Source organism: Bipolaris victoriae (genome assembly GCF_000527765.1).
Source record: "Bipolaris victoriae FI3 unplaced genomic scaffold scaffold_31, whole genome shotgun sequence".
NCBI classification, from domain to species: Eukaryota; Fungi; Ascomycota; class Dothideomycetes; order Pleosporales; family Pleosporaceae; genus Bipolaris; species Bipolaris victoriae.
In genome coordinates, this window is record NW_014575361.1 from 266,354 (window position 1) to 279,744 (window position 13,391).

Consider the following 13,391-nt stretch of genomic DNA (forward strand, 5'->3'; position numbering starts at 1 on the left):
GCCGAGGTTCTCGTATAAGTTCTGCTGTGGGGTTTAAGCGCCGAATCCTTCGAGCTTGGCTGCAACTTCATATCTCCGCCTTGAACACGTAAGCAAGGTTGTAAGGATTGGTCCAGATGTTGAAAAAGTTGTCATCATGCACAACTCGAGTATGAACGCTGGATGGAGTATGCAAGTAGGACGAGATCGTCTCGAGGTGCTCATGAGACTACTATCTGTCTGGCTCTAGTGGACCATATGCGCCAGTAGCATGGACTTTTCCCTTTTGGAGGATTTCAAATCCAATGCCGGTAGACGGCGACTCTTTTATGCACACTTCAAAGATACCAGGGACTACCATTGGTTTCTTGAAGTCCACTCGCATCTGCAGGGGGGTATTGTTCGGCAATGCCGTGTTTTCAGCGTCAAGCAAGCTCTGCAATGCTTTTGCAGCTGCATGGTTTCCATGTGCAAGTTTTCCGGGCAAACCGAACAGCTTTGCAGCGAGTCCTGACAGATGTATGAAGTTGTAGTCCTTGCATAACGCTGCCCATTTCAATGGATCGTCTTTGGATAATGAGATTTGCGTATTAGTGCGTGTAGATCCTGGTGTTGACGTATCATGTTTGCTTTCATCCAAGCTCTTTGATATGACGCTGCCTGGCATCTTTTTGAATTCCAGCATAATGAAAACTTGGCGGAAAATAGTCTGGTACGTCCCATTGTTCCTCTTGCTGGGGGTACTGATCGTTATTTCGAGAGCCCACTCGATTCCACGCTTTACTCTTGTTGGTTCTGGGTGCATTACTGCATCCACGTGCATCGAATCCATCTTCGTAAGCTTCTCTAGGTCACATAATTCCGGACGAATTAGCTCGAATGTGTTACGGACGTTAACAGCACCCAGGGGATTGATAGGACACCACGGGCTGGCGAGTAGTAGAAGCATGCCCGGCTCAGTCATGGCCGAGAGAAATAGGGCTAGCTGACCATGTTTCAAGTGCGAAGGGTTGGTACCCTCTCTGTGTCCAACTGCCGAATCAAAGCGAACAACGTCTTCGGCACTTATGACGAGAGGCGAGCGGAGGTGCAATCCCACAGGCGTTGGGCCTGATGTTTTGACAACTGAATAAAACATGGATTTGAGCATCATTGCAAGGATTGCTATCACTACTTCTCGGATCCGCAGCGAGTTTGGAGAAAATGCCAAGATACTTCTTTTGGATAGTAAGGGTAGCAGACGGTAGCCGAGTGAGCCGAGTATTCCCAAGGCCATGACGGGGGCGGATAAGAATAGCACAACGGCCATGGCTGGATGCGGTGACGAATCGGGTAGCCTGGGATGTAAGTAGACGTCTCTGCTGCCCTTGGAGTAGTTTTTTTTTGGAGAGAATGTAGCGAAGCGAACGCGTGACGTCACTCTTAGCGTCGAGATCTGGCGGGAGGCTTCTCCGTGGAACGACGGGAGGCGGCTAAAATGTGGAGCGGGAAGGCCGATTGAGATGTGATAGACTCGGCATCACGATCACCCCACTAATGATCGCTTTCGCGTTCGCCTCTGATAGTCCCATCGCCGCCAAGAACACAACCTCCGCCAAGAGGTATCATATTTTCCTCCGGCTTATGTTCAGTCTCACCCCAGAAACATGCCATAAAACTGCTGATCCGGGGAATTCGACAACTTAAACTTATCTCAATAGGCCGGGGTGTTTCGAATTGAACAGCGCAGAATCACCACACAAGCTACTGCTGGTCCGTCCTAGATGGCAAATTGATCCGCCCAAACGGCCCGTTAGGGACATTTGGCGTTGGATAGATGTCTACCTACTAGTACGCATGGCCCGCAATGGCCTACTCTACTTACATGGGACCAAGAGGAGATTTTCAACTATATTCAGCCGAGCCCGAACCAGTTATACGGGGGCTATACTGTAGGGCTTCAGGGGTCCAGCTGAACATTACCTTGATGGGTATTTGACATTGCCATTGTGGCTTGAATCGTCAAATCAAAACCTGTTTCGAACCTTGAGCCTGCAAACCCATGTTTGCAAAGCGTCCAGTGCGAGTCGAGACGAGAATGATGGTTGGACTCTGGTCGGTGGACGCGCTGGTTGCTTTGTCGATTCTCTTCTCACTCGCAGAAGCAATCCACTGCTTCACAACAAGGTTTGCATATACACGTACACAGTCTATACGATACGCAATACGATACGCAATATCCATCTTATTCCCATTTTGCGGTTGCCGACATCATTTCCGTAAGGTAAGCACTTACGGGTCCTCTCCTGCAGCCCTAACGCCGATCCATGTGTGACGCTGCACTCACCAAAAATATACGCTCTGCCATAGGTTCCTCTTGGAAATTCTAGGAAAAACTCCAGACATTTGATCCGTCACACCCATGCGAGGGCAAATCTGTCGCTATACGGGAAAGTTAGTCGCATCTTAGAGGCTGTGCAGCCATTGGGCCGAGGAGACTCTTGGAATGCGGTTAGTGTCCCCGACCCCTCATGGGTTAGAAGCACGCCCCTTAGGTTTGTGCATGCGGAACAGCTTGGAAGCGGCCGTTGACCCCGTGATCAGCAAGTGGAAGACACAGCTAGCCACGAAACGCGTCCTAGCTTATAGTAGTCTCTTCCGTTGACTTCCTGAGCTCAGTTGTCCCGGTCTTATGTGGTATATTCTCCCCTAATTCGACTATTTCGGAACCTACATCTGGATCCATCCTTCTCGGCCATTCCCACGACTTGCCCTGACACACGCGTGGGAGCAGTCCCGCTCCAACCGTGAGAAATGCCCAAAAGATCGACTGGTTGTTTCGAATGCAGAAAAAGAAAAGTCCGCTGCGATGAATCCAAGCCTGAATGCAACACTTGCTTGAAGCGCGGGACAAAATGCCCGGGCTACCGGCCGACGCAGGCCTTCATCCTCCACGAATTCGACACCAAAAGAGACAAGCCCGCACTGATCAAGGAGGATGAGAACCGCTACAAGTTCGCCATTCAAACTTACTCTCACTCAAAACAGCAGGGAAAGTCGCAGGGCAGCACTGGAATCCGGATAGAAAGTGTGCAGTATGAGCCCGATATCCCCAAGCAAGTAAGTGTTGTTGCTTCGGAACGCATTCAACATGTCAGCACCTTCGTCGCGCTGTATCTTCCGAAAACTGAAGGCCAGGCATTGCCAGGCCCATCTGCACTGATGCTTGGCCTACCCAACCTGCCCGCCAACAGTCCTGTTCTTGAGGCTGCCATTGATGCGCTAGCTGCAGCTCAGCTGGCAGTAGACAAAATGAACTCCCCTCTTATTCATCGCTCCAGGTCACTCTACAGCACAGCACTGAGTCAGATGCTGCACGCTATTCAGGACCCAGAGACAGCTCTCAAAGATGAGACGCTTCTGTCTACATATTTGCTCTCGCTGTATGAGGTAATAGTTCAATATTCTCCTATACAGAGCACATTGTTGACATTTCCTGCAGGTCTTTGTCGGCGTAACACGGGGCCATGGCTTCTTTTACCACACGCAAGGCCTATTGCATCTGGTAAAGCAGCGAGGACCACCTTCCTTCGTAAGCAGACTAAGCATGCAAATCTATCATGGAATCCGATACAACTCGGTATGATAAACCCGATGTCACACGACTCGCTACACTTGCTAAGTCCTCACAGCTAAGCATCGGCATCCTAATGCGGAAAGCCTCCATGCTCGATACCCCCGAATGGATGTCAGTAACTGCCAAAGCAGCAAAAGTCGATCCCTATGTGGCCCTTATCGACATCTGCATCATGATCCCCCGGCTTCTCGAACGTACCGACAAACTCTCGCGACCAGACTGCACCCAAGAAGAAATCGACAGTGTAATCGACGACTCGCAAAAGGTCGCCAACGACGCCTTCGCCTGGATCGCTGACTATGAGCGTCACGGACCCCGCTACAACAAGGTCGACCTCGAATCAATGGAAGGCTTCATGGATATCTGTGATGACCGCGTTTTCGACCCGGTCTTTGACTTCCACTACTTCGGCGCAGGAATCTGCTACTTAATCTACTGGTCCAGCATGCTCATCATGCAAGGCAACACGTTCAAGCTCCTCCGCCAATACCGCAAACTAGAACCCAAGCAGCTCCTCATGTGGAGCCGCCAACTCCAGTCTTATGCTGACTCCATATGCAGAGGCGTGCCGTATAATTACCGAGTCAACACGGGGTACGCTTCGAAGTTCGGGTCCCTGACTCCACTTATGGTTGCGAGAAAGTACTACGAGATGGTAGGTGAGAAGGCGGCTGTGGCGTGGTGTACCAAGGTATACAAGCGGGGCAAGGTACCCGAGTTGTATCAGGCAGATGAGAATCTGGATAAGTATCCCCTAGAGGATGTCAAGAAGACGATCAAAGACGATCCGAGGTATATTTGAGAGGAAGGGATTGTGGGAGCAACGACTACACGGAGGCGAACTTCAGGCGTATTCGGTGCAAAGGATAATCTGATCCTTGCTTTCCTGAATGGAAGGCCAGCACACGTTTCGATCGGTACAGCGCTTATCACTCTATCGGGACTTAGACGATTTGCTGTGCAATGCGTATCACCAGATTTCCAAGAGAATATCGAGAGTCCATCGATATCCAAGAGACGGAGCTGGGTCACTGTCCAGCAGGAAACACCAGCCTCCAAGTCTCTTCTACGCTACGGAAGCACAAGCAACTCGAAATTGCACACACGACGACTTCCCTGCGTACGGCAGCGATACCGACGACGACGCAAGTCCCCCCTTGGACTTTACAACATGAACCTGGCTAGGGAAAAACAAGACTGGACGATACAATGAAGGGCGGAAATCTGGGGTTTAGAAAGGCCTTCAGGCGTATCTGAGGAGAAACAACGTACATATATACCCTTCAACTTCCTCTTGATCAAGAAATGCAACTTTGTGCTAAACATGATCTTTTAGATTGTTATATATCTTCCATCTATTCTTCTAGAACAAAACCACCTTTTTCTCTCTTTCTTAACCCGTCAACTGCGTAACCAACTTGCCCTTATTGCCCCCATTAAACAACATCATCCACGTCTTGGGCACATCCTCAAACTTCGTCGGCACCACCGTCTCCGTCTCAGGACCCAGCTGAATCTTGCCCTCCTTAGCCGCCTTGACAAGTTCCCCAATCATAGCGCCTGTCTTCCCTTGCTCCACAGCATCCAGCACAATAAACCCCCTGACCTCAATGCGATTACTAACAATCTCAGCCCAATTCTTGACGCCGCTGTCGCCCACGGTATTATACGTAGATACAGCACCGCAAGCGGCAACGCGACCAAACTTCTTCATGCGGGTGAGCATAAGCGACAAGATGTCGCCGCCGACATTATCAAAGTAGACGTCGACGTATCCCTCAGTCGCAGCACGGAGATCCTGCTTGAACGAGGGAGACCGGTAGTCGACACAGGCGTCTGCGCCCAGACTCTCGACCCATTTGCACTTTTGCGCTCCGCCCGCGATACCGATGACGCGCTTGCAACCGACAATGTGCTTTGCGATTTGGACGACGAGGGAGCCCGTGGCGCCCGCGGCCCCAGACACAACCACCGTGTCGGTGGCAGTGGCGCACGCAATGTCGATTAGACCGTAGTACGCTGTTAGACCTGTGCCGCCGAGGGCGCCCATGAAGTGCGTGGGCCGGATTGCGCCGCTGGGGTCGGTCTGGATGGGGCGCACGGCTTTCGCGGGGACAACGAGGTATTCGGACCAGCTGAGGCTAAAATCTATGACGAGTTGGCCGGGCTTCAGGGAGTCGCTGTTGGAAGTTACGACTTCGCAGATGGCGCCTGAGCGCATTGCTTCGCCCTTTTGGACGGGGGGAACGTAGAGACGCTCTGGCTCGATTTTGGTGTTGATCCAGGCTCGTTGGGCCGGGTCATTGGAGAAGTAGAGGGCCTTGAGGAGGACTTCTTCGGGTCCTGGTGGGGGGAGTGTAGTGGTTTGCAGTTTGAAGGTTGCGTTTTCTCCTTCGATGACGGGTTCACCCTCGGGGTAGTTGGCGAGAACCCATTGGCGAGTCTCTTGGCCTGACATTTTGAGAAAGTTGGATTCTACTGTTTGTTCTTTCTGTGTTGTTGGTATGTAGTAGCAGGAGATTGGTAGTGGGGGTTGATAGTATGTCGAATGGTATGTAGGTAGTTGAGTTTAGCAAATCCAGTGCGTGGCCATGACCCACCTTAAATAACAATCGACTACACTACAACCTGTCAAGTGTTAACAGGGTTTCTGTGGTCATCCGAGACTTTCTACGTCTCTACACGTAACAACGTATGCGGTCGACTAACTCTATCCAGTAACCACCGAGGTGTATCGGCTTGCGGTAAATCTCGGCTTGTCTAAGATATCCATTTTTCTCGCCCGCTTTGCTGGTTTGCACTTAGTGCTGTCAAGTAAGTAGGCTAACCATTGGTTCAATTTTCGCCCAGACCTTGATGCGGAGGCATCCGATTGCCGCGTTACATTGATAGGTTGCTCTAATGCCAGCTCAGTTGCGGGACTGGTTGATGGTAGTTCTTGGTCGACCGAAGTACCGAAACAAAATAAGTTCCAATCCAAACAAAGCTGTTACTATAACGTAGTTAGAAAAATACGTTTTTATACAAAAGTACTGGACTTTACATATAGATTGATACGCTATAGGAAATTTTATATTACTCTATAATGCTCGTATATAGTTACACTGTGTGGACATGGCACTGTTTCGGCCAACCACGAGTAGTGGAATGTCCGGATGGACTATCCTGGCATTTGAGCAATGTGGGGCAATACTGCACAATTGGTGATTGCCGCCTCATTCATGAAACAGCATGTTGAATAGGGCTCGATTGCTGGCTACACGCTTCTAAACAGTACATGATGGCATAGAGAGAGATCTTCGTCACTCACCATTTGCCGCCCTTACCCTTCTTCTTATTCTTGCTTTTGTCGGCACCACCCTTCTTCTCCTGAGCGGCTGGAGTGCCCTTGTCTTCTGCTACTACACCTCCCTGAGTAAGGCCATCCATCTTCTTCTTTCCTTTTCGTCCCTTGGGACGGTAGTAGCTCCTGTCACGCATCGGTAACCATCTCTCGGGGTCTACCTTCTTGCCTTCTACATAGTCCTTTGGCATCCTTGATTTTCGTAACCTCTTGGATTTCGATGGTGCCACATTGGTTGGTGCAAGGCTACGTTTCCGTGATTCTGCTGCGAGATTGACCGAGGTGACGTTGCCAAGGGGGACGCCAGCCTTTTCGAGTTCAACAGCGTCGATGTCGGATACTAAGCGGTTCGCTTCTGGCAGATATGCGAGGAGATCTGCGGGTATTGAGGTAGGATCTGTGATGCTGTACGCTGCGACAAGGCCAGCAATGGCTGCTCGGTCTTCGTTGTCTTGGTCATACAAGCCCTTGAAAATTTCACCTGCAGACTTGACGTTCTCTGGATTGTGCGTGTCAAGGAGTGCTGTGCCAGCAGCAACCATGAGGGACTTGGAAGGCGCCTCTGTCTTTGATTTGTGGGGTTTCCGCCAATATTCTGCTGCCTTTGCCAACTCGTTCTTTGATGCTCCCGGGCGCCCTTGCTGTGCGTACAACGAAATGAGTGCGGCGATCAGCCCTGGCGCAAAGCGTACATCGAGATCGGACGCGGAGCCGCTTTGTTCCAGACGCTTGAAGAAGGATTCAAGAAGGGATGTAGCAGCAGCGTAGTTATTTGTGATTACATAAAGTTGTGTTATCGTAAGTATGAGGCCGACATCATTTGGCCTTTTCTCGAGAAGAGGCAATATTGCCTTCAACGCAGCTTTTTCGGTGCTCGTGTTCCTGGCGTGGGCTGCCGCATTGAGCACAGCCGCCATGTTGACAACAGGAGAAAGCGATGGGGCGGGGGTTCCAGAGATGACCTTTTGGGTAGATTCAGCGACACCGGTCACCTTTTGTGACAAGAGTGAGATGACATATTCGTCCTCTCGGAGAATGTTCGACTGGTAGGAGAAGAGCTGATCGGTAACAGGAGGCTGAGGCGACGAATGGAATATACGATGTGAGAGGTAAGGGTTTGAGTGTTCTTTTGAAGCAGCAATGCTGTTCACTTGAGCGATGTAGCGGGTCGAAAGTTCCTTGATGCTGGTGCTGTTAGAAATTATGCAGTACTGTTACAGAGGCATCATACTCAGCGAAAGGGATCTTCGTAGCCAGTTCTTCTGCTTCATCGGTCTTGCCAAGTTGTATCAAGACATAGACTTGCTGTACTGTAATTGGCAGCAACTCAGCCTGCTTCTCTTCCTCGCTCATGTCCGAAAGCGCATTGCACAGGTCCTTTGCGCGCTTCAAGCACACTTGCGCCTGTCCAAATTCATTGCGCGAGATACTGCCGCATGCCGCATTGAATGCTGTCTCGAAAACCTCTAGATCCTCTCGTGTGGGCTGCTTCTTCTGTGCCAGCTCTCCCTGTCCAGTCCATTCCAATTGGGCGTCTACGGCTCCCGAGTTGATTCGAATATCGTACTCCTCACTTTCGACGTTCTGGTCTGCAAGCTCCTTGTAGATCCTCGTGGCTTGAGCGAAGTTCTCAGAACGGTACGCCTGGATGCCATTAGCCACGTATACGCATCCCCGCATATCCCACACCTACCGCTTGAGCAAGCATATGCTTCATTCCACGCCCTGCTCCTGACGCTGCCGCCTGTGCCACTTCTACCGCCTTGGCCGCATTGCCTGTCTTGTAGAGCGCATATGCATATTCGAATTGTGCCTTCTTCTGGACTTCCGGTGCGGCTTCGAACACTTGTAAGGCGTCTTCGTATCGGTCGAGGTGCAAGAGTGCTACGGCCTTGGTATGTTGCGCATCTTGATCGCCTTTGGACTTTTTGAGAGCCGCATTGGTGGCTTTGAGCACTTCATCATGGTCTTCGATGCTGGTTTGCGCAAGCAGCGTAGTAAGATCTCTTGTCGAGGCGGCCATCTTTGATTCGCAATTCACTCGACCATCCGTCAGGAAAAACCGCCGAGATGTTGAACAGGGTGAATGGTGCTGGCGGGGCGAGTGCGGAGGACGTGGTGAAGGCACGCGGGGGTCTGAAGGTGGGATGGGGCAAGCAGAAGCTCGCCTAGGGTCCCGGTCGCAAGGGACCGTAGGGCTGGTGGCTGACTGGCGCCGTCATACTTGTACCTCATCACTTTGCTTAACAAAGCATATGAGCACACAGTAAGTCTTAATACAGTATGTAATTATTGTGAATTTTCGAAGAAACCCATTGCAATGGAGCTTTTCAAAGAAGCACACTGTTGGTTTTTGTACAGATAATCTAAACTACACCAACTCATTCTACGCCTTGCAGATGCCTCGTCCAGCACAGCATTATATTTCTCCAAGCAAAACCCATCCCATACATGAAATAATGAACAGACGATAGCCCAAGGCACCCGCCAATGTATCCGTCCAAGAAGTGAAAACACATGTCATCCCCCAAACGCCCACGCTATGCAGAACATCAATTCACGTCCTCGAACTCGTCTTCTTCGCTTTCGTCTCCTCCGTTCGATGCCGCCGGAGTAATCACAGCGGGTGTTGCGGCAGCCGAGGGCGTTGGAGCAGCTGACGATTCCAACTTCACACGCTTCGCATCCGGAAGAGCACTTGGCGTACCGACATCAACATCTTCGAACTCATCTTCGTCCTCATCTTCATCGTCCTCGTCTTCTTCCTCCTGCTCCTTTCTGCGTCGCTCAGCCTCAATCTGAGCAAAGACGGCATCCAGGTTTTGATTACTAGCAATGGCATCACCTCCTTCAGTCTTGATGGTGGGCGTGTCCACCCCGTTGTCCTCTTGCTTGACTGCTGTAGTATTTCCGGCAGCATCTTTGATGACAGTCGACTGAGTGTGCCATGAAGGCAACTGGTTTTGCATGGAGATCTTTTCTTGCCGGGCCTTCTCTGCCATTCGCTGCTTCTCATTCTGCTCGGCACTCGATCCTATCTGGACGTTGATCTTCTCTGGTCCTGTGTCAATGCCCTTCACTGCCGTTGGTCGCAATACAGTCGTCTCTATAACCTCAACCTGAGTGCCTGGGTCGACGTTCCTGTCGCGAGGCAGCTCAATCCTCTCGCTAATTATGTCTGCTGGCTCCATTGCCGGAAGGCTACCCATACTCTCAATCTCTTTCATTGTCTCAATAAGTGGACCAAACAACTTATTGAATTTTGCTGGGGTGTCGTCAATATCGTCTGCTTGAGCGTCTGGATCGATCTCGTCTAGTCGGAACCCGCATCTCGCGCAGAGAAAACCACTGTCGTCCGGTCCGGGGTTGTCATCGGGGTGGTCGAGTGCTTGCATGGTTGTGTATGTCGATTTGCATCGCAAGCATTTGAACTCGGGCTTCTCGGTTGTGGGCTTCGCATCCCTCTTGATTCCCTCGTCAATCTTGTAGATCTTGTACTTGATCGAATCGACAGCATGGCGCCAGTCGATGTAGAAGAACTCTCTGCTCGATGCTTTGTTCGCACCTTGGCGCATGACATGTTGAGTATACCTGAGCCTGTCAGCATGGATCGTCATCAGCAGCATTGAAACACCTACGAAGAACACAAACCAGCCTCCCTGAGCTTACCCGCGACCTTGCTCACGTGCTTCGAGTTTTTGCCTGCATCCAGAATAATGGTCATGTCAGCCACAGGCAGCGCGCCGTGGTAACATAGGGCATCCATGATCACAATGTGTTCTGTCTCGTAGAACATGCGGACTACGGTCCGTAGCAACTGCTTCACGACTTGTACGGGATCCTTTGCGCGCTTTTCTACAGGATCCTTCATAGCGGCACCCATGGTGGCGACTGTAGAGAGGCTCCTGAGAGGGCTCTCAGGAGGATAGGAGAAAAGCGATAGGCTTTGAAGGGCTTTGTTCGAATGCGCCGGACCAACGCGCCGACGATGTGGTTTAGCGAGTGCAGCCTTTTAAGTGTCGGGACAGCCGGCTCCCTTTCTACTCTTTGTAACGACCGTCCGCACGCGAGTTGATGTGACAGCGCGAGGGTGGATGAGAAGACGAGCTGAAGTTGTAATGTCTTAGGCAGAAAGCTAGAGTAAGCGGTGGTGAGGGCGGTGAATCGTACCTGCCGCGCCAAGCCTGGAGCTTCAAGAAAATGGTAAACTGCGACCCCACAATTAGTCGTTCACTTGTAGCAGCAGACTCCTTCACCAAATACCTTACTCCATGACCAGCTGCCTTATATCTTGGGCCAAGCTTTCCAGGAGTGTTTTGCGACCATGTCTGACAACGAAGGCCCCCGCCGCGACCACGGCTCGTCGAATGGCGACCGAGGCGACAAGAAGCGCAAATGGGCAGATCGCGATCGCAGAAATGCCGCGCGGGGAGGTGGTGGACGCCAACAGCACGGAAGCCGTCCGAATAAGAAGAGAAATATGGGGCGTAAGGAGCATAAGTGAGCGCCTTTCTTCAACATCAGTCGGCCTGTCTAACTAAGCAAGTTCTTCCCAATTAGATCGACGGGATCGCAATGCCGAACAGCAAGCCAAATATAAAGAGCAGGACGAGAAGGGCGAAAACGAGCGACCAGCTCTACCCGCAGCTTTTCCTGCGGAAGAGGTTGAGGCCGAGGAGCGCAGGCCGAAGCGCAAAGTCGCAGTCATGATTGGTTATTCAGGCACTGGCTACAAGGGCATGCAGATCGACAACAAGCAGAAGACGATTGAAGGCGATCTGTTCAATGCTTTCGTTGCGGCCGGCGCAATCTCCAAGGCGAACGCATCTGACCCCAAGAAGTCCTCCCTTGTGCGTTGCGCTCGTACCGACAAGGGTGTACATGCTGCCGGCAACGTTGTGTCCTTGAAATTGATCATCGAGGATGATGATATCCTCGAAAAGATCAACAGCCATTTGCCAGACCAGATCAGGGTCTGGGGTATTCAGCGAACGATCGGCTCCTTCAGCTGCTACCAGGCATGCGACTCGAGATGGTACGAATACCTTATTCCAACGCACTCTTTCCTCCCACCACACCCTTCAAGTTACCTGGGCAAGAAGCTGGAAGAGTATGCAGAGAAAGAGAACGACCTAGAGGGATACCGTAAGAGACAAGCCGAGGTCACAGACTTTTGGCCCGAAGTCGAGGAGAAGCACATTAAACCTATCTTGGAGTCTCTTGATGACTCAATACGGCCACTCGTTCTGGAGGCACTTTACAACGTTGACGCTGTAGATGCGCAGCCCGGTGAAGACCCTGTAATCGACGCCTCAATCGACAACGAGCATAAGGAAGAGAAACCTGTGAACACTGAAGCAGCTGAGGAGACTGCAATGCCAGATGCAGACGAGACCAATGCCAGTGAACAACCAGTAGACGAGGTTAAGCAGGCCATCGACGCGATAGAGCAGAAGGAACCCAATGTCACTCTCGATAACTCGACCGACGGCACACGCTCTCTGCCCGAAGGCGTCGTGAATCAGCCTGTCCTCGAAGAAGCCATCAAGACGCTCAAAAAGGCCTACATTGACATCAAGAAGGCCTACCGCATCTCTCCCGAGCGACAAGCGCGCGTCCAAGCCGCACTCGACAAGTATCTCGGAACCCACAAATACCACAACTACACCGTCCACAAAAAGTTCAACGACAAATCCGCCCAGCGCTACATCAAAAGCTTCAAAGTCGCACCCAAACCCATCATCATCAACGACACCGAATGGCTCAGCCTCAAAGTCCACGGCCAAAGCTTCATGATGCACCAGATCCGCAAAATGGTCGGTATGGCTGCCCTAACAGTCCGCTGCGGTACCGATCCCGCCATCATGGATAAGAGCTTTGGGAACGAAGTTGTGCGTATTCCTAAAGCACCTGGCTTGGGTTTACTCCTCGAGCGCCCTGTTTTCGACTCTTACAACGCCAAACTTGCCAAACAGCATGCTCGCGATCCCATTGATTTCAACAAGTACAACGATAAGATTGAGGAGTTTAAGGAGAGGGAGATCTATCAGAGAATTTTCAGGGAGGAGGCACAGGGGAACCAGTATGTTCATTTTTTTTCTCTATCCCTAATAGACTTTGGGTGCTAACGAGACTAGATTCAATACCTTTTTTACCCACTTGGATAATTACAAGGATCCGCAGTTCCTGTACCTGACGTCTGGAGGTATCGAGGCGACGAAGAGGAAGCGCGAAGATAAGTCTGTCCAGCGCAAGTTTGAAGAGGATTCTGAGGATGAAAATGCAAGTGGTGGAGAGGGCTAGGCATGTTGCACAAGGACAGCGTAGCAGTGTGTACTTGCGACATTTGGAATCTAGAATCGTGATACCCACGTAGATGGTACATGCATTTGCTTAGACGACTTATGCGAGAGAAAATAAGGACATTGCAACATATCTCTAAACACCATTTGC

The 13,391-nt window shown here is 51.1% G+C and overlaps 6 protein-coding genes across 6 annotated transcripts; 2 read left to right on the forward strand and 4 right to left on the reverse strand.

Annotated features, from left to right (window-relative positions):
* Nucleotides 1–211: 211 nt before the first annotated feature.
* Nucleotides 212–1,132, reverse strand: COCVIDRAFT_95894 (hypothetical protein; the record flags this gene model as incomplete). The annotated part of the gene is made up of 1 exon (XM_014702411.1): nucleotides 212–1,132. The coding sequence occupies one exon, from the start codon at nucleotides 1,130–1,132 to the stop codon at nucleotides 212–214; it is 921 nt and encodes a 306-aa protein (XP_014557897.1).
* A 1,640-nt stretch (nucleotides 1,133–2,772) lies between these two features.
* COCVIDRAFT_36769 (hypothetical protein) lies at nucleotides 2,773–4,397 on the forward strand (the record flags this gene model as incomplete). Its single annotated transcript, XM_014702412.1, has 3 exons — nucleotides 2,773–3,408; nucleotides 3,461–3,598; nucleotides 3,651–4,397. 3 exons carry the CDS (start codon nucleotides 2,773–2,775, stop codon nucleotides 4,395–4,397), a joined length of 1,521 nt encoding a protein of 506 aa, XP_014557898.1.
* Nucleotides 4,398–4,988: 591 nt separating this feature from the next.
* On the reverse strand, nucleotides 4,989–6,053 carry COCVIDRAFT_95976 (hypothetical protein; the record flags this gene model as incomplete). The annotated part of the gene is made up of 1 exon (XM_014702413.1): nucleotides 4,989–6,053. The coding sequence occupies one exon, from the start codon at nucleotides 6,051–6,053 to the stop codon at nucleotides 4,989–4,991; it is 1,065 nt and encodes a 354-aa protein (XP_014557899.1).
* An 848-nt stretch (nucleotides 6,054–6,901) lies between these two features.
* COCVIDRAFT_96168 (hypothetical protein) lies at nucleotides 6,902–8,961 on the reverse strand (the record flags this gene model as incomplete). The annotated part of the gene is made up of 3 exons (XM_014702414.1): nucleotides 6,902–8,123; nucleotides 8,170–8,582; nucleotides 8,632–8,961. The coding sequence occupies 3 exons, from the start codon at nucleotides 8,959–8,961 to the stop codon at nucleotides 6,902–6,904; spliced, it is 1,965 nt and encodes a 654-aa protein (XP_014557900.1).
* A 529-nt stretch (nucleotides 8,962–9,490) lies between these two features.
* COCVIDRAFT_96194 (hypothetical protein) lies at nucleotides 9,491–10,809 on the reverse strand (the record flags this gene model as incomplete). Its single annotated transcript, XM_014702415.1, has 2 exons — nucleotides 9,491–10,529; nucleotides 10,577–10,809. The coding sequence occupies 2 exons, from the start codon at nucleotides 10,807–10,809 to the stop codon at nucleotides 9,491–9,493; spliced, it is 1,272 nt and encodes a 423-aa protein (XP_014557901.1).
* Nucleotides 10,810–11,262: 453 nt separating this feature from the next.
* COCVIDRAFT_96041 (hypothetical protein) lies at nucleotides 11,263–13,241 on the forward strand (the record flags this gene model as incomplete). The annotated part of the gene is made up of 3 exons (XM_014702416.1): nucleotides 11,263–11,438; nucleotides 11,485–13,020; nucleotides 13,076–13,241. 3 exons carry the CDS (start codon nucleotides 11,263–11,265, stop codon nucleotides 13,239–13,241), a joined length of 1,878 nt encoding a protein of 625 aa, XP_014557902.1.
* Nucleotides 13,242–13,391: the final 150 nt, after the last annotated feature.